The following is an 18,234-nucleotide window of genomic DNA, read 5'->3' on the forward strand; positions in this document are numbered from 1 at the left end:
GATCCGTGCTGAGTGTAAGGGACGCTAACGGCTCAGGGGCCGAGTGCTAGCATGGTGTGCTGGAGCACAAGAACAAAGGACAGGGAGTCAGGAGCTGAGCTCACACCCAGCACTACCAGCCCTAACTTGCTGCGGGATCTTGGGTGAGTCACTGAAGCTCCCTGAGCCGAGGTTCACCCACCTATAACCTGCTCACGGAGCCGCCAGGAGCACCAAGGGACATGATGCACACAGTGGAACATGGTAAATTCTGGGCCTGTTGTTTACGTCTGTGAAGTAGGAAGCACACGCTCTCCTGGCAGCTGCATAAATCTTCTGCCCAGAGCAGAAGAACAGAAAGCAGCACCACCCAAAGGCAGCTCCTCAGAAGCAAACGCACTTCCATCGACCACAATCACTCAAAGGTCAGACTGGCACTTGTCCCAGTCTGCAAAGCTGGGCACATGCATTCTCATCTCCTGAGAGGTTGAAAGTGCCCTCCTCCCATTTCGCAGCTTTTGTGCATTTGCTCAACTTCACTGCTCACAAGGGCCCTGGTGTGTGTCCGTATGCACTGCTGTGAACAATGTTGCTGTATCCAGATAGGAACCCAAGACCTAGAAAAGTCACACAGGAGCAGCTCATACCCAGGAAGAGTGTCCCGGTCCCCTGACCCCTAATCTTGCACACTGCTCCTCAGAGCCCAGAGCTCCTGAAGGTGGGGAACCAGACGCCCTTACCCAAAAGCCACCGCCCCAGCAATGGCCAACCCCAGGGCTGCAGATTTTCCCCTTCCTCGGGCGGCTGTGAGCGCAACAGTACTCCTCAGGGTCTTTTCAGAGGTCCCCTCGATGAATTTCAGGACAGCCTTGGCCTGCGGGAAGAGAAACACAAGGCGAGCTCTGGGAAAGGCCAGCTATCAGCCATCTGCCACCCGCCACACAGGAGGTCAGCCTGAAGCCAAGGCTGCACAAAAGGGGCAGTTCTGAGAGGAGAAAGCAAGGCTCAGCCCTTGGACTTCCACTCCCTGGTCATCTCCTTAGTCTCAAGGTTGAAATACCAACTAGATGCTGACAACCCCCAACTTCACATCTCTAGTCCAGACGTCTTCCCCACACACCACTACAGACATGCAACCACCCCTGCACACCTCCACCTGCACCTCTGACACCTCAAACTCAAAACAGAGTGCCTCACGGCGCCCTCAAACCTCCTCCACCTATGATCTTCCCCATCTCAGTTAGCCGTCCAACTGTTTAGGCCAAAAGCCGCCTCCATTTTTCCCCCATTTCCGACTTATCGCCAAATCCCGTCAGCGCTGCCTTTGAAACATACAGAAGTCCTGCCATTCCTCACCACGATGCTCCTCTACCGCGCAGTCGAAGCCGTCCCCCTGCCCTGCCCCCATTACTGCGGCAGCCTCCTGACTAATCTTCCCGCGTCCACCCTCCTCCCCAGCAGTCCAGACTCAACGCAGCAGCCAGAGGAATACTTCTAAACTGCGCCCGAGGACCGCTCTGCAGCTGCGCAAGAGCCCGAAGCACAGGACTCCCGGCCGACGCTCAGAAGTGCCGTCCTCCCAGCGGCCGTGCGGCTCAACTGCCGCCACTTCCTCCTGCTCTCGTCCTCTCGCTCTGTGGCAGCCCGTCAGCCTCCGCCAAGTCGACTCCTACCTCAAGCCCACGTGCCTGTGAACCCTCTGCCAGAAGCACTCTCCCCCAAGACAGCCACGGGGCTCATCTCAACTCCTTCTCGTCTCTGTTCAGATACACCTTCTGAATGAGGCCTTCCCTGACCGCTCCATGGGGAGCCGCACCCTCCTCCTGGCACTCCCTACACCTCTTTGCTGCTCCTCATTTTCCTCCATCGCACACAGCACCTTCCAGGACACTACATGATTTGCTTCTTTCCCAGATTCGCTGCCTGTCTCATCCCACCAGAACATAAGCTCCATGAAGCAGGTGTCCCTCTTGCTCACCGGTGAGCCCAGGGCGTAGAGGAGTGCCTAGCCCCTCAAAGGGAAAGCAGGATGCTGTGGCGCTGTGCGGGAGGAGGAACCACACCACCACTCAGCGGCCAGCCTCTGCTCCCCGACTGGGATCTGCCATGGGAAGAGGCCAGTGAGACTGGGAAGAGAGCCAGATGATCTGGCCTGGCCTGTCCAGTCCTGAAGAAGTTGCCTTACGTGCCTGGGCAGAGACACTGAGAAGACACTGACGAGACGCAGGCCCAGGCGGACGGGAGGGAAGGCAGGGGAGGGGTTTCAGGAAGCCAGAGCCCTCCAGATGGTGATGCTCAGAGGCGGTCCAGGTCCTGCTCATCCTAACCTGGCCTTTGGGGGACACTGCAGTTTACCCTTCTGTTGTTTCCTTTGGAGTGGGGAAGTTATGAACTCTGATGAAACATAACTGGAAAAATCCACCGACATGAAAGAAGGGGACGAAATCTGGACTAAAAATGCATTCTAAAATGAAAAACCAATACAAAAAAAGCAGACTGGTTTACAAAAACAAACAAAAAAATAGATGACCAGTATTACCTGAAAAAGGTGCCTGCTTCTCTCATAATTAAAGCAACACAAATGACAATGATCCTCTGTCACCGTATCAGATTGGTAACGACTTATAAGTTTAATAGTACCCAGTGCAGGCAAGGCTGCAGAGAAAAAGGCGTTTTCCTATACTGCTTGGTGGTTCCATAAACTGGTACAACACCTGTTTTAACAGCCACACACTCTAACCCAGCAATTCCCCTCCTAGAAACTTATCCTAGAGATGGTGCTGACAGACGTAGCTGTAAGAATGTCCTAACAGCATTGTTAATAAAGCAAAAAGGCTGGAAGCAACCCAAATGTCTAACAGGGGACCACTTATACTCTGTACTTTGTGACCCCTTTGCATATTTAAAACACACCCATTTATTTGTATAGAAGATCCATAAAAATATATAATAAACTGTTAATAGTAGTTGTCTCTGCAGATTGAGGCTACCAAGTAGAAACACCACTTTCTATTTTTAATGTACATTCTTTTGTACTTACTGACTTTTTTTGCCATGGGCCATTTATTTTCTTGTAACACTACTACTGGTACTGTAGCTTCTCTCTCTTCTGCTCTTTCCCCATCCTCTCTCTCACTCCCTCTCTCTGGTGATACAGAGGGTACCAGGAAGTGGTTCGAAGCAGCCTAGAGCCTGCAGCCTAGAGGGCATAGAGAGCTATGTCGCTGCTGACTCTATTTCCAGAATGAAAAGGGACACCAGCCTGTTGGGACTCAGCCTGAGTGGGCGGTGTCACTGCAGCTGTTTTCCATCCTGAAGGTAGAGCTTATGCCAAGAGGCCTGTGCTGCTCGTCTGGCTCAGGCTGGACCGGAACCCTGCACACACTGAAGAGCCTTAAGGCCTCTGGCCTGTGTCCACTTAGCTCCCATCACAGCCCAGGAACCATCGGAGAAGCTGAGTTTACCAGTCCTGGGCACCTCAGTGAGCACAGAAACACCTCCTGGCAGCTCCCGCCAGCCTGCTGTCTGTGCCTGAAGATCAGGCACACAGCACCGCAGGGGGCCGCCCTCAGGCCTGACATGGAACCGGGCAAGTACAGAGGCCTCAGGCTCTCCTCTCACTTCTGCACAAGGCAGAGGCAAAACCCTTAGGCCATCAAAACTCAACTAACTGAAAGAACACAGACACATCACCCTCTCTTGGGAAAAGCACTGAGAGGGGTCCTCTTTAAGTTTAATCCATCTCCCCCGGCCCCCAGGCCCCTGACCCGCTGAGGGGGGTGGAGAGGGAGGTGGTCACTGGACTTACGCTCTGAACCCAGACAACACAGAACGGCCCTGAGGTGGCAGCGTGCAGGAGTTCGAGCAAGAGGCAAGGCCCCTGCCCCAGGGACGGCCGGCGGCTCAACTTGTCCTCCCCTAGCCGCTCTTGCTTTCAGCACGCTACCTCTGTGCTGTCCGTACGGGGCAGGGTGGCTCTGAAGGCCCCACTCACCTGGTCTAGGGTCTTGCAGCAGTCCACCAACACACCCACAGGCTGGGTGTCCTGCAAGCTCTCCTTCAACTCCTTCAGCTCCAGGTCAGAAGGACCAACACCCTCATCCTACCACAAAGGAGGGGAGGAGGAGGTTTGCCACCACCACGGGAGGGCCAACACAGAAAATGTGGCCTCCCCCGGGTTCCAGGGGCCCTGGCAGACTCACCGGGGTCTGGGGAGGTAGGGCCTCAATGCCGGCAGCATGGGAGGAGATGGGCAGGATGTTGAGCTGGTCGTCGATGACAAGACACTTCTTACAAGAGGCCAGAGAGAGAATAAATCTGAGGAACAAAACCGCAGTCATGAGCCGTTGGGGAAAGGGGGCCGATGTCTACACAACAAAGGCCTTAATGCAGGAAAACCACTGGCCCCACACGTCTCTGAGAAAGCGAAAACCCAGTTGGAGAGCAGTGTGAGGCGATCCGAGGTCCTCCACAAGGCATCTGGACAGGGTTTACACAGCACGTGAGAAAACCAAGACCCCTAGAGATGGATCACAAGCACTCCTACTGAGCACAACACCACTGTTCCCCGAGGCCCCTGGCCCTTCCCACACTCTCCTAGGCTCACTCTTTAGCACTGTGGTGTCTCACCTTTCTTAAATGGGGGAACTCCAAACCCACCCCACATACGATCACCAGCCACACAGGGAAACCAACACACACATGATGGATTTACCTTCTGTCAAAAAGGAAGAAAAAGGAGGAGAGGAGACAAAAGCTCCCTTAAGAAATATAACACAAACATTCCTGTGTGTAGAAAAGCACGTGTCTGGCTATAAAATCCAGACTTCTCCCACTACTCCAAGAGCACAGCACTGTGCGCCACTTCCAGGGCTTCTGTTCTACCTGGTGGGGCATGGCCACCTCTTGGCCTCCTCCTTCTACAGAGTTAAAGCATCAGAGACAGTTAAAATCAGAAAGGCCCACGGTTTAGAGAGGCCACGATTTCTAAGCCTCAGCACAACTGACATTTTTGACCAGATAATCCTTTATTGTGGGGCTACCCTGTGCATTTCAGGCTGTTTAGCAGCATCTCTGGCCTCCACCCACTATACACCAGTAGCGCCACCACGTAAGTCATGACACCAAAATGTCTCCAGACCTTGCCAAGTGTGCCCAGGGGCAAAACTGCTCCAGGCAAGAACCACCAATTTAGTCCACAGCCGCTTCAGGTGTTTCACAGGTTGCTAACTTATGGTCCCTAAAAAAGGGCTCTGGGGTCAAATAAACTTGGGAAACAATCAGTGAAGCAGGTCCCTGCTGCTGCAACACTTTTCAGAGGCAACAATGGGCTAACGTGAATCATCATGAAGGAAAAACCAGGTCAGTGTTTCCCAGACAACTTTGGCCAGAAAGCCCTTTTGTCATGGCCCCTCTTAAAATACAGTGTTCTACGAAACACATTTTGGGAAACGGTGACCAAAACAAATCACCCCTGTAACAAACGAGGAAGCTGAGACGCAGAGAGGGAGAGGGTCTTGCTTCAGGCCGGAAGGCAGGCAGAGTCCAGGCCTCCTGGCCCCGCCCTCCACTCTCTCACTGCTTCCAGGCCACGTCACGGCCACTGCTGCTGTTAGGAATCTCACCATTTTGGACTTCTGCTCCACTTTCCCTCAGACGAAAGCACAGCTTTCCATCGGGTCCAAGACAAAAATATTCCTCCCACTGTGGCTCCCCACAATTAAGGAACAAGAAACATCTACAGACCTACCTCTCATTAAATCTTCCCACCACATCCTGATGGGCCTCAGTCCTGTATCTTGAATGCACGTCCTAAAAAGACAACACCTGTGAACAAAGGCGTCCACATGCTGCTGGGGCTCAGGGTCCAAACATGAAGAAGCTCCATCAAGTGACCCTGGGATGACAGGGGCACCAGCGATGCCGCTGGAAAGAATCCACTCCCATATAACCTGCTGTGTTCAACTGGCCACATGCTACTTGCCTGAACTGGGATCAGACACTAAATGCAATGTTTGCTCTTACAGCAAACTTCCCCTCACCTCAGTTTTGGCTTTTCCACGTTTTATCCAGCATTATAAAACGTATCCATTCATTCACTAAAACGTACATGCCAGCTGTGTGCCAGACATGCTGGGTATGTGCTGGTGTGTAATGAAGCACAACCTCTGTTCGCAGGGAGCTCAGGGTCCAACGGCCAGAGGGAAAGAAATGAGTAGAAAAATACAAATTTTGACAAATGCTACAAATGAAAAACAGGTGTAGTTACAGCAAAGGCGGGGAGGGAGGCCCTTTGAGGTGGTAAGCAGGCAGCATGGGGAGCGGGGTAGAGAATGATGTGGGCACACAGAAACTCGATCCTTCACAAACACTGAGTGAGTGCTGACTACTGGCGGCAGGCACCCAGCACGGGGGCCCAGGGAGGACATGCCCTGCTCTCATCTAGTCCAGAGACCAGGGTCCCAGGGAGGACACGCCCTGCTCTCATCTAGTCCAGAGACCGGGGGCTCCAGGGAGGGACACGCCCAGCTCTCGTCCAGTCCAGAGACTGTCACAGGAAGACAGACAATGAACAAACACACACATAACTTCAGGCAGTGGTCAAATGCTTCAAAGAAAAATAAAGCAGGTTAAGGAGTGACAGGTGGAGTGATGTCTCCCACATCGGGTGTGAGGAAAGACCACACTGAGTAGGTGATACTGAGCAGGGATGAAAACACCATGAGGAAGCGAGCCATGCAGACAGCCTAGCGGGGACAGCAAGTGCAAACACCCTGAGGGGAGCGTGTGCTGGGTGTGTCTGAGGATTCTTGAGGAAGCCTGAGGAGCTGTAGTGGCAATGACAGGAGGAGTGGTAGTGACAGGACGCAGCTCCTAAGATTTGAGAGGAGTCCATTTCATCACATAAATGCAGTTCATGAAACCCTGAGGCCAATTCTAACACGATCCCCAGCAGCTGGGTCACGGGCATGACTCATCACACCCACGTGGCAATACTGATGGAGACAGCTCCGCATCCATTGAGACACAGCCCCACTCACTCCTTAGCCACGTCCTCAGCTTGGGGAGAAAACCACCCCTCCCAGAATCAAAGTTCCTGCCAAACTGGGAGTGGAACTGGCAAACGTTCCTTCACTACCCATCAGGATGAGGGCCAGTGGGGAAGTCTGTCCACAGTCCTTTTTTGCAGTTCAGGCAGCGGCAGGCTCTCTGCAGAGTACCATTCCAGAAACCTGGCTACGTGACAGCTGCATCCCATGTGAATCTCCCTCGCGTAGAATCTGCAAACGCCTGAGAGCAAATGGGAAATTCAGCAACTCCCGGGCACGCTCAGGGCCACTGGGACGCTCTGCAGAGACTTCTTCCTTAGTTGCAAAGAGCTCCCAGCCCAAAGAATGTGCGGACCACGCACTGGAGCTGCTCAACAGGCATTCTTAAAAGAAAGTGATGGGGCCGGCCCAGTGGCACAGCAGTTAAGTGCGCACGTTCCGCTTTGGCCGCCTGGGGTTCGCCAGTTCGGATCCTGGGTGCGGACATGGCACCGCTTGGCAAGCCATGCTGTGGTAGGTATCCCACATATAAAGTAGAGGAAGATGGGCACGGATGTTAGCTCAGGGCCAGTCTGCCTCAGCAAAAAGAGAACTGGCAGCAGATGGTAGCTCAGGGCTAATCTTCCTCAAAATAAAAAAAAAAGGAAAGAAAGTGGCCTACAGCCGGCCCCGTGGCTGAGTGGTCACGTTTGTGCGCTCTGCTTCAGCGGCCCAGGGTTTCACCGGTTTGGATCCTGGGCGTGGACATGGCACCACTCATCAGGCCATGCTGAGGCGGCGTCCCACATGCCACAACTAGAAGACCCACAACTAAAATATACAACTATGTACTGGGGTGATTTGGGGGGAAAAAAGCAGGAAAAAAAAGATTGGTAACAGTTGTTAGCTCAGGTGCCAATCTCTGGGGAAAAAAAAGAAAGCAGCAAAAACAGGTTAATTTGAACCCCCACAATTAAGTTAAAAAACAGACTCTTACCATAGTCATCGTGTACAGCTGCTTGAGTGAATTCATGGTCCGCAGGAGGATGACCACCAGCCCACCGCCTTCCACTGTCTCTACAGTCCTGGCCAGCAAGTTTGGAGTTAAGGCTTCAAAATCCTGGAAGAAGGAGACTGGTCATGCAAAGGGCACCCCCAGGGAAGCTTAACCAGGGGCCAGGTGAGAAGGGACGAGGACTTCAGAGCACAAACCAGGACTACCCCCACCCAACTCACCAGGACACGCTCGGAGCCCTCACGGAGGGGCACTCAGAAGACAGCCCAGCCCTGGAGACCAAGGGCGCCTGGTTCCATATGTCAAATGTGTGTAATAATCTCAGATAAAATCCTACTGGAAGGAAGCCCCCCGTCTTCCCTGATTCCCATTTGAATTTCAGAAACACCTCACACTCCTCTTCTGCTGTTTATAGACTGAAACGGTTTGACAGGCTCGGCTGCGGCGCGTGGGAGCCACTGCGTCAGGAGCACCGCCACGGCACCTGCGACCTGGGAAGCAGGCGGCGAGCCCAGCAGTGCTCGGGAAAACGCGGCAGCTCTTCCCTGAGGCTCTTTTCTGGCCTCCGAGCTGGGATGCAGGCCAGCAGTGTAGGGTACAACCCAGTGGCATGCAGAAAGAAAAATGAGAACTTCCATTCATGATTTTCCTCCTCATTTCTTACATTTTGTAAGGTATGTTTTATATGTAATCATGGCAGTACACGTGTATAATAAATATACACCAAAACATGGAGATTAGTGCTTAAATTTGTCTTTGTTTTGGAGGATGGGGTTTACAGGTGTCAAAAAATCAAAGAAACAAAACAAAGACCAGCTGAGCTCAAAACAGAAAACTGCAAACCTTAGTCTAACTCGCCTGCCAAGAGAACGCACGCGAGTGAAGAAATTCACCAGGTGAATTCCTCTGAGGGGAAACAGGGGGACTCTAAGGACTGGAGGGCGGGGGGTGCTGCAGGGGCTATGCCCCTCAGGCTCTCTGGATAGACAGATGGGTGCAGAGGTCTGTGCCCAGTCCCAGTGCTCCTGGGTCACCAGTCTTCAGTCAGTTCCAAGAAGGATCTGGGGGCCTAGGGTCACTGGAAGTTCACAGTGCATTCCCTATCAGCTTTAGCTGTCAAAACCAGTTGTGATGAAGCGTCACAGCTGGTTTTGGTATCTCTAGATAAGGGCTGCCTTAAGTAGAAAATTTTCTTTTATTTTTTTTGCTGAGGAAGATTGTCCCTGAACTAACATCCATGCCAATCTTCCTCTACTTTATACATAGGATGCCACCACACCATGGCTTGATAAGTGTGACAAGCAGTGCGTAGGTCTGTGCCCGGGATCTGAACCTGCAAACACCAGGCCACCAAAGCAGAGCGTGTGAACTCAACCACTGCACTGCCGGGCCAGCCCCCCAAATTTTCTTTTTATATGGGGTGAGTTATCAAGTTTTCTTTGGAAAGTGGCTGAGTCTCCCACTGACAGTACTTGGTGGGGGGGAGTACAAGCGAATCTTCCCTCCTTACTGTACACCTGTTCTCATGGGGACCAGGCAGCCCGAGCACCCCTCAGTGTCTGAGCCCAGGCACGGGCTGGAGGAAGTCACCCACCTGGAGAACACACATGCCGAAGGTATTGCCCAGGATCTTGTGCGTCTCGTTGTAGTAGCAGTAGCGAATGTTTGTGGCTGCTACGAAGAGCTCAAAGGGGTCATCCTGCTTTAAGTTCAGCGTCCCATTCTTTATTTTTTTCTGCAGCTGCCGCATTCTCTTCTTCCGGTGACTGCAATCACCCCAGCCCATGAGAGCCAGTTAGCCAGCAAGACGAAAGAGCTGGGGGCAGGGGACAGGCTCAACAACCCCCACTTAGACCTTCAGAGCTAGAAGGGAACCTGGACACTGCAGAGCCAACCCCCTCGCTTTAACGGTGAGGCAAATGGAGAGGCACCAGCGCAGAGCAGGTAAAAAGCGGCCTTCGGAGGGAACAGCAGTCGGTCTGCGTGTGAACCTTGCTACTCTGCTCTGCCACCTTTAGCAGATACTTCACTTCAAAAGAAGGGTAACAAGGGTACCCAAACCTCACATCTGGCCAGAGCTCAAAACTGAACCTGGGTGGCTCGCCACCTTAGTCTCAAGCCAATGTTTCAACTACACGGTGCCTGGGGACCTGGGAAAGGCATGGTGGCAATGGGGGACAGTATTCATTTTTCCTAAATGAAGTCACTCACTTCCTTCCCAGGCTGTGGGCTCACGTCCTCCAGGGCCCTCTAATCTAAGACAATACTGATAGAGGGTATACGGGTTGGAAAGGAATTTGGACATCTCTCAGAAATCCCTGAACTTTTCTTTTGTCTTAAAAACCTTGACTATCCAATTGTCATTTAGCTCTTTTACAGAAACGAGAAAGAAAACTCCAGCACTGAGGATTGCCGCAGATCAAAATTCTGCCAGTTCCCTAACTGAACAGCTAGAACCAAGGCCTCCCCTGGGCCTCCAGGCCCTCATCTGTGAAGCGAGGCAGGTGGGCAAAGGGATTTCCACTGTCCCTCTGGCTTGTGCCCTAACCCGTGACCCAAAAGAGAGCATCAGCTTTAACCTGATGCTCTGCCACGTCAGGACGAGGGTGGGAGAGCTACAGAGCCACAGAAGAGATTTTTAAAAGTGAAATCATGTGGGTTAACTTCAAGAGGCAAATTTGCCCAGAATGCTGTAAACTTCCTAATTCTACACCCTCTGACATTTACTGAACAGCAGTGAGAGTCACAAGCCCCAGAAACCGCAGCTCTGCTGACAGGCAACAGGCCTCATTCTCAGTCTGTATTAAAAATGCTTACCTGCCCAATTACGAAAGAATATATAAAACAAAATGCCAATACATACAAGTAACATACAGCTAAGTGCTAACAAAACCTAGATGTTGAGATTACAGGTGCTTGTTATTTTCACCTTTGTGATTTTTATGTATTCTTCACATTTTTTACAATAAAGCTTTTAGAACTTCTTTTAAAAAAGGCAAAACTACTTACTCAAAATCTAGTTTCTTTTAGGCAGAATCAAGTCTCCTTAAGACCAAAGAATAGGAACTAATCAAATTTAGCCTTTCGTACTAAGTAAAATTAAAATAATTTTAGAGCCTGTTAACAATATATTCAATTCGACAAAACGTACTTGAGCATCCGATCATCTGAAAGCAGGAAAACACACAGGGAAGCAGGCGAGGCCTCCTACCATGACCTGACCACCCAGAAGCAGGAAGACCAGAGTGCAAGCCACGGCACCTGAAGGGAGGGCGCCGGGAGGGCCACGCGCTGAAGAGGCAGAGGGGCCGTGGGGCGTGGCTGGCGGCAAGGGAAAAGCCTCCGGAAGGAGGCAGGCCCTGGGAAGTGGGGCCCTGCAGAGTGATGACGGGGGAGAGCTCTGGGCAGAGGAGGCGGAGGGAGAGGCAGGGAGTCTCGCCACACCCTAGAGCAGCCAGCGATGGAGACACGATTTCAGAGTCAACACCAGCAACACATACAGCTGCAAACAAAGGAACGAGAAGAAGCCTGAGGACAGAGCCACACACGCCACCTGGGCTGAAGGCAGGAGACAAGATCAGGGAACGCGAAGAGCTCAGGAAGGTGGCCCGTGTAAGAGCCAGAGAGGCCGGGAAAGGAGAGTGCTCTGAGCAGGCCACGCAGTGGGTTATCTGCCAAGGACAGCACTCCGCATCCCAGACCAGTCAATACACAGAGCTGCAGGGAGAACTGCCAGGTTCCTACCGGTGACCAACCCCACCTCCCCTGGCCCACGGGTGGCATCTTTCCCTAAGAATTTGGAAGACTGAGGTCCACACTGTTGGACCTGAAACATGTAAAACTCAAGTGCTGTTTCTGCCATGTGGACCACAGGAACCAGAAAGCTGACGTGGAGTGGGAAAGAAAAGAGCAGACACGCAGAGACGGGGGACCGGGCAAGGACAGGAGCCTGAGTGCTCTGGCTCTCCATCACCCCGAGGCAGCACTGGAATCTCACCCCCTTGGGTTTCATGAGCTGTCCTGTATACCTCAATAAATTCCCTTTGTGTCTAACGCGTCTGTGCTGGAGGTCTGCTATTTACAACTAGACGTGTTAAGTTCCACGGCTTTGAAGAAATGAGAGTAGCCGCTGTCAAATACAGCAGTGAGCTGGTGGAGGAGGAGCTCTGAGAAGGAGAAAGAGGGAGAAATGTTGTTGCGTTAGGCATCAGGCCGTCAATGACTTCCAAGAGCAGTAGAAGCAGAAGCCAGACCACAAAGAGGGTGGCTAGGAAGTACAAAAGGCTCCTGTTTCAAGGTGTTTGGCTATAAAAATGAGAGAAAATGCTAGCCGGAGGGATAAAGCTGGGTATGTAGCTAATCACTTTTTTGGGAATGGAGAGAACTGAGCATGTTTACAGGAAAAGGAAGAAGGTTTCAGAGGGGCATGGAGTGGCTGGCGCAGGCAAGAAGGTAAAGGTCCTAAAGAAGCAAGGGAACAGAGCCAGAGTGGACACAGGGTTTGCTTCGGACGTGGGATGAGGATGTCCTCCTCAAAGCAAAATGGAAGGAAAGGGGAGAGGGACAACACGGAGCAAATCTGAGGCAGGTTTCAATTTGAGGTAATTGAAGGAACTCGCAGGAGACGGCGTGACCAGCTTAGAAGAGGTGGAAGAAAAATCCCGGCAGAAAGCAAGGAATTGGGTACAAAACGACTGAAACTCATGGTCAGGAATGAAGCAAGGATGTCAGCTCCATTAGTTTCTGTTTGGAAGTGTCCTCGGAGACAGACCTGCGCTAGCAATCCCTGAAAAACTGTGTCAAGGAATCGTTTCTTGCTATTTCAGCCACGGGCAGGAACGAGACGTGGTGCGGGACGCTCAAAGGGCCATGCTTACCTGCTAAACCCCAGCTCTTTCTTATAACACCACAGCACTGACGGCCGAGCCTTCACAGTTGCTTTAGACAACATGTGATGGAGTATGACCACCTGCGAAAGAAAAAGGCACAGAATCTCAGGGCCAAAGACAACTTTGAGACTACCAGGGCAAGACCTCATCTGGCAGATGTGGAAACTAAACTGAGGGCCAGGGAAGGGAAGTGCCCAAGGTCAAAATGCAAGCAGTGGCCAGGCTGGGACCAGAAGCCAGGCCACATACACTGAACCTTGTGCTCAGTCCACCACCCCAGGTGTCAAAAGCTCTTAGCCTGTGTGCTAATAATTCTAAATATAGATGTCTGTCACTTCTGAGAAACAAAGGAAGGTTCCCGCTAGGCATTTAACTCAAAGAAAACCAGGCAAAGGGACCTTAATGTCATTATGTGCTGAACCCCCAGAGGGCCTGTAACATGCTGACTCTTTGGGAAAGGAGACAGAGCCAGTCAGGAGGTGTCCACCAGGTCTTACCTGATCCTTTCCTCGATCTCCCACTACAACAAAGAGAGATCTCTGCCGCTCGGCTACCCCATTCTCAATGAGAATCCGGATCCGGTTATCCACTTTCTTCCGATGCATGGTGACAGGCTATGCCTGAAACAGAAAGAAAGGGAACACAACTGGACATGAACATCAGACTCTGAGTGAGGAACACCAGCTGGCTGCCTCCTGCGGGGCTGGGGGCTGTGCTGGGCACACTTCCAAGTATCATCCCACTTAACCCTCAAACAGCTCCCTACGGAAGACATCAGCCTCCTTTTTAAAATTAGCAAACTGAGGCTCGGGAGGTGAAGAAGATGTTCCCTCAGCAGGGAAGTCAACAGGGAAGCTGTAATTCACACCTCAAGGAGGAGTTTTTTAAAAATTGGAACACAAGGTCCAAAAAAAGAATGATTAAAATATATAGTAGTATATCTATGGGAGAGTAAGGCAGTTTTCCAAAAAAAACTTTTTCAAAATGATTTTCAAAAGTTATCTGAGGATATAGATGCTTATGAGAGAATAATATGGCAGGATAAAGTATGACACCATCTCTCTGTGCATATACATAACACGCCAAGAAAAAGAGACTGGAAGAAAACACCAAAATGTAAAGCAGTTATTTCTGGGTGGTGAGACTGCGGGTGATTCTTACTTTGTTCTTTCACTTTTTTGGAGTTGTGCTTTATTTAAATTCACATGCATTAATTACTAATAAAGGAAAAGAAATCAATGCATATGCTAGGATGAAATACGCCCAAATGGTTTTCCTCAAAGGAGGGAAAACCATACTGAAGCCTGTACACATAGACCTCAAAAGTTATTGTGATTACGTGTGATAAAATACTGCATCATTACTATAATAAATACACCAAAGAAATGTCAGAAACGTCAACCATATTACTAGAATGTAAAAGTAAAAACGACGTGTTACTTAGAAACTTCAGTGCTTGCTGCATTCTAAATATAAAGATCATTAACTGAACTCTAACCATGCCTCAGCTGGCCTTCTAATCTCCCAATCCAAATGTGGACTTTACTAGTACTGACTTACTTTAAAACACTATATCACAATTAATAACTCCTATTTTAAAAGGAAAGGAGCAGGGCCGCCCAGTGGCGCAGCGGTTAAGTTCGCATGTTCTGCTTCTCGGCAGCCCAGGGTGCACCGGTTCGGATCCTGGGTGCAGACATGGCACCACTTGGCAAAAGCCATGCTGTGGCAGGCGTCCCACATGTAAAGTAGAAGAAGATGGGCACGGATGTTAGCTCAGGGCCAGTCCTCCTCAGGAAAAAGAGGAGGATTGGCAGCAGTTAGCTCAGGGCTAATCTCCCTCAAAAAAAAAAAGAAAGAAAGAAAGGAGTCAAGTATTCCAGCATCCCGAGGAAGAAAAGTGCCCATCTAACTCCAGACCCTGAGCTCTTCCCAGTTCACCAACCTGCCCAGCTTGTCAGCTGTGTTGCCGGCCACATAAAGACCCCACAATAATCAACCAATAATTGTTGGGGACTGTTTTCTGCCCTAGTTACTGTGGGAGCCCCAGAAATAGCACCTGATAAAGCCTTGACTCCAAAAAACTTTTATTCTCCTTGGAAAAGATATTTTGGAACAAGATTGGGGATAATTTGTCTAAAGACAGATAAAATTAGATCTAAAAATAATAGCTGTAGCCCGTGGTCTGACGACGGTCTGAGATTACTGCAGCCCGGAGTTGCCATGGAACCTTAATGGACGAGGAGGGCCTGGGAGGCGGAGAAAGAGGATTACTTTTCTCTCACTCATCTATCCGTCTAACAGATACACATGGCATCGACGTGCCGGGCACCACGCTAGGTGCGCTCGCAAAGAAAACAAAGTCCTGAAAGGACTGAGCACAGCGGAGCACTCAGGGGGCGCGTGTGGACGCGGAACCCGCCTGCCTCGGGTCAAGGCTCCGCGCCGCCTCCAAGAGCTGCCGGCAAGCTCCGCGGAAGGCAGAAGCGTTGTCACCCACCCGCTCACCCCGACCTCCGGCGAGACGGTGGAGAGGGAGCCAAGCGGCCCCCGAGAGCGCTCGAGAAGCATGCCCGAAAGCGGCGGCCTGCCGGGGGAGAGGATCCTGCCATCTAGGAGCGCCCGAGTGGGCGGCGGCCGGCGCGGCCCGGGCCCCGGCCTGGACGCAGAGCCTTCGTCCCCGAGCCGGTCTCCTCCGGGCCCGAGGAGGACACGGCCCCCGCCCTCGGCACCCACCCCAGCCATCCCACGGCGCGCGGTACCTGCGCCCCGAGCCCGGCGGGTTCCGGCCGGCAGCGAAGCGAAGGCACGTGGGGAAGCCGACTCTTCTGGCAGAGGCGGCGCGGGGCTGCCCGGCGCGTGCCTGACGGCGCGTCCCAGGCCCTGGCAGGGCGCATGCGCGAGCGAGCAGGCGGCGCGGCGACGGCGAGCGCGGGGGCCTTTTTCCGCTGTGTCTCCGCCTGACGACGTCAGAGGCCCGGGGGGCGGGGCTGCAGCAGGGCGGCCGCGGGCCTGGGCGCAGCTTGCGTGTCTCCGCGTCGGAATTGAGATGCTCAGGCTCCGCAGGGCAAACCGAGCGTCCGCTCCCCCGCGCCTGCCGCTGTGCGGGGGCAGCTCGGGGCCCGGGGGTCCGCGGCCGCCCAGCTCGGGCCGGGACCCGCGCGTCGTTTTAGCGACCCTCTTAGTTAAGCCCCTTGCCGTTGGGACGCCAGGACGAGGATCGCACCGGCACCCCACGCCCGCAGTCAGGACCTGGTACCCGCCGCCGCGGCCGCCGTCAGCGCAGGTGCCCAGGCCTCTTCGAACAGCACCCGGGGCTCTGCTCCTTCCCCCGCCCGCCCCCACCGCACCCCCAGCTCCCAGGCGACCTCGCCCGAGCACCGGACTGCGCGAGCCACCCGCACGTCCTCTTACACTTTTGTCTCCGGGTCACATAGTTGAACTTCAGGCAAACAAATCCAGCTGCTTGCCTGACGTGTCTTCTCGGACACCTCAAATTCAGAACGTCTGCAGCCGAATTCATTCCCAATTTCCTTCCCTCCCTGAAACTCCTCACCACTCCCAAACGAAGACCCCTCCAAGTCTAATGTAATTAGCACCACTGCCCATCTAGTCCAACATCCATTATCGTTTTTCCTTTTGTTTTTGCTCAGGAAGATTGGTCCTGAGCTAACATCTGTGGCAGTCTTCCTTTATTTTGCATGCGGGTCGCTGCCACTGCGTCTGCCCACGAGCGGTACAGGCCAAAACCTGGGACCGTGGCACCGAACTTAACTAGACCACAGCCGGCTCCCATCATCCAACTCTTTCGTATTTCACTGAACAAACTGTCAATATGCCAGACACGAGGGATAAAGTGACCAAAGCGTTGCTGTCTCTCGTAAAACACGTAATTTTAGGTAAGTTTTAAGAGCTACTAAGAAAAAAGTAGCCAGTGAGTAAAAAGGGACTAAGGGTACTGCTTTAGAGGTGGACAGGGAAGGCCTCTGAGGCAGATACTGGAGCAAACACCTGATTTAGAAAGAATCAGCCTTAAGAATATGTGTGTGAAAAGCCTTCCCATGTTGAAGACGTCACACACCAAGACTCGGAAATGGGAAAAATCTTGGCAAAGCAGCCAGTGTGGCCAGAGTACAATTAGCAAAGAAAACAGAAGGAAATCACGTGAGGTAAGGAAGGGCACGTGGGCCGCAGATTTAGAATTTAACTCTGATGGGAAGCCAGGGGAGTGCGGGGAACAGGGAAGTGTCAAAACGCGATTTGCACTCTCCTCTTTCTGAAAGGCTCGTTCCAGCTGCTGTGAAAAAGATTATACCGTAGGAGAGCAAGCGGGGAGACCGATTCTAAGCTACTGCAGCCACCTGCTCCAAGCGGGCAGTGGTGGTCACAAGTGCCGGATGACCCAGGATGTACGTTCACGGTGTAACAGGTGGATTTGCCTACAGACCAGACAGTGTGAAAAGAAATCCAAGATGATATCCAAGGTATTTGCCCCGAGCAACAGGATGAATGTAGCCCAATCAAGAGGTCAATTGGGAATACTCATGACATTCAAAGCGATACTATCAGTTTGTGTCCAGGACTCTGGGGCCTGGAGATGTTTAAGAGGGACTAAAATGCTGACAGTCGCCAGTCATGAGAGTGGATGAGATCACCCAGGGAAGAATCTTAGCTAGAGATGAAGTCTGACAGTCCTGGAGAACTCCAGAAAGGATGCTGAGCAGTGGCCAGTGAGAGGACACACGCAGAATCCACTCACTCCCACCCTCCACTTTAGTTATGTTGTAACCATTTCTTACCCGGGCTACTCCAACAGCCATCTCTTCTTGCCCCATATATTTTGTTCTCAACACTGCACTGAGCGTTCTTTAAATGGCAATTTTATTAGGTGACCCACTGTCCTTTATAGGTGACCCGCTCACACCCGCCCCTCATACACACAGCTTAAAAATCTTCAAGTTTCCAAGTGTTCTGAAGAGACAAAACGTAACATGGAATATAACCGTGAAGCCATCCACAGTGCCCCTTACCTGTTTCCTCAGCCTCTAACTGCTAAATCAGTGCTCTTTCCACTTGAGCCACACAGGCACTGGAGACTGCACCTTTGGACATGCTCTTCCCTCCCCTTCTTTGCCTAGTTTACTACCCCGCATCCATTAAGTCTTGGTTCAATTATTCAACAAAGCAATTCCTGATCATTTTGACTAGGTCACACGCTATCAGTCATGGCCTTAGTATCTATCACCAACCACGTTGCTTCGTCATGGTTAACTGCTATACTTCAGTGTCACCATGTCTGTACCTTTGAGGAGACTGTTCAATG

The 18,234-nt window shown here is 52.0% G+C and overlaps 1 protein-coding gene across 1 annotated transcript in view; it reads right to left on the minus strand.

Annotated features, from left to right (window-relative positions):
• NAT10 (N-acetyltransferase 10) overlaps window positions 1-15,794 on the minus strand; it is a 35,590-nt gene extending 19,796 nt beyond the window's left edge. The window contains exons 1-9 of the mRNA XM_046643379.1: window positions 15,674-15,794; window positions 13,409-13,531; window positions 12,900-12,991; window positions 9,617-9,788; window positions 8,005-8,127; window positions 5,729-5,790; window positions 4,182-4,296; window positions 3,974-4,081; window positions 720-853 (exon numbers count right to left, since the gene is read on the minus strand). Coding sequence (XP_046499335.1) covers window positions 720-853; window positions 3,974-4,081; window positions 4,182-4,296; window positions 5,729-5,790; window positions 8,005-8,127; window positions 9,617-9,788; window positions 12,900-12,991; window positions 13,409-13,516 — 914 coding nt within the window. The 5' untranslated portion in view covers window positions 13,517-13,531; window positions 15,674-15,794. The remainder of the gene's footprint in view (window positions 1-719; window positions 854-3,973; window positions 4,082-4,181; window positions 4,297-5,728; window positions 5,791-8,004; window positions 8,128-9,616; window positions 9,789-12,899; window positions 12,992-13,408; window positions 13,532-15,673) is intronic.
• Between the last annotated feature and the right edge of the window lie 2,440 nt (window positions 15,795-18,234).

This window comes from Equus quagga, chromosome 17 (assembly GCF_021613505.1).
Source record: "Equus quagga isolate Etosha38 chromosome 17, UCLA_HA_Equagga_1.0, whole genome shotgun sequence".
Classification (NCBI taxonomy): domain Eukaryota; kingdom Metazoa; phylum Chordata; class Mammalia; order Perissodactyla; family Equidae; genus Equus; species Equus quagga.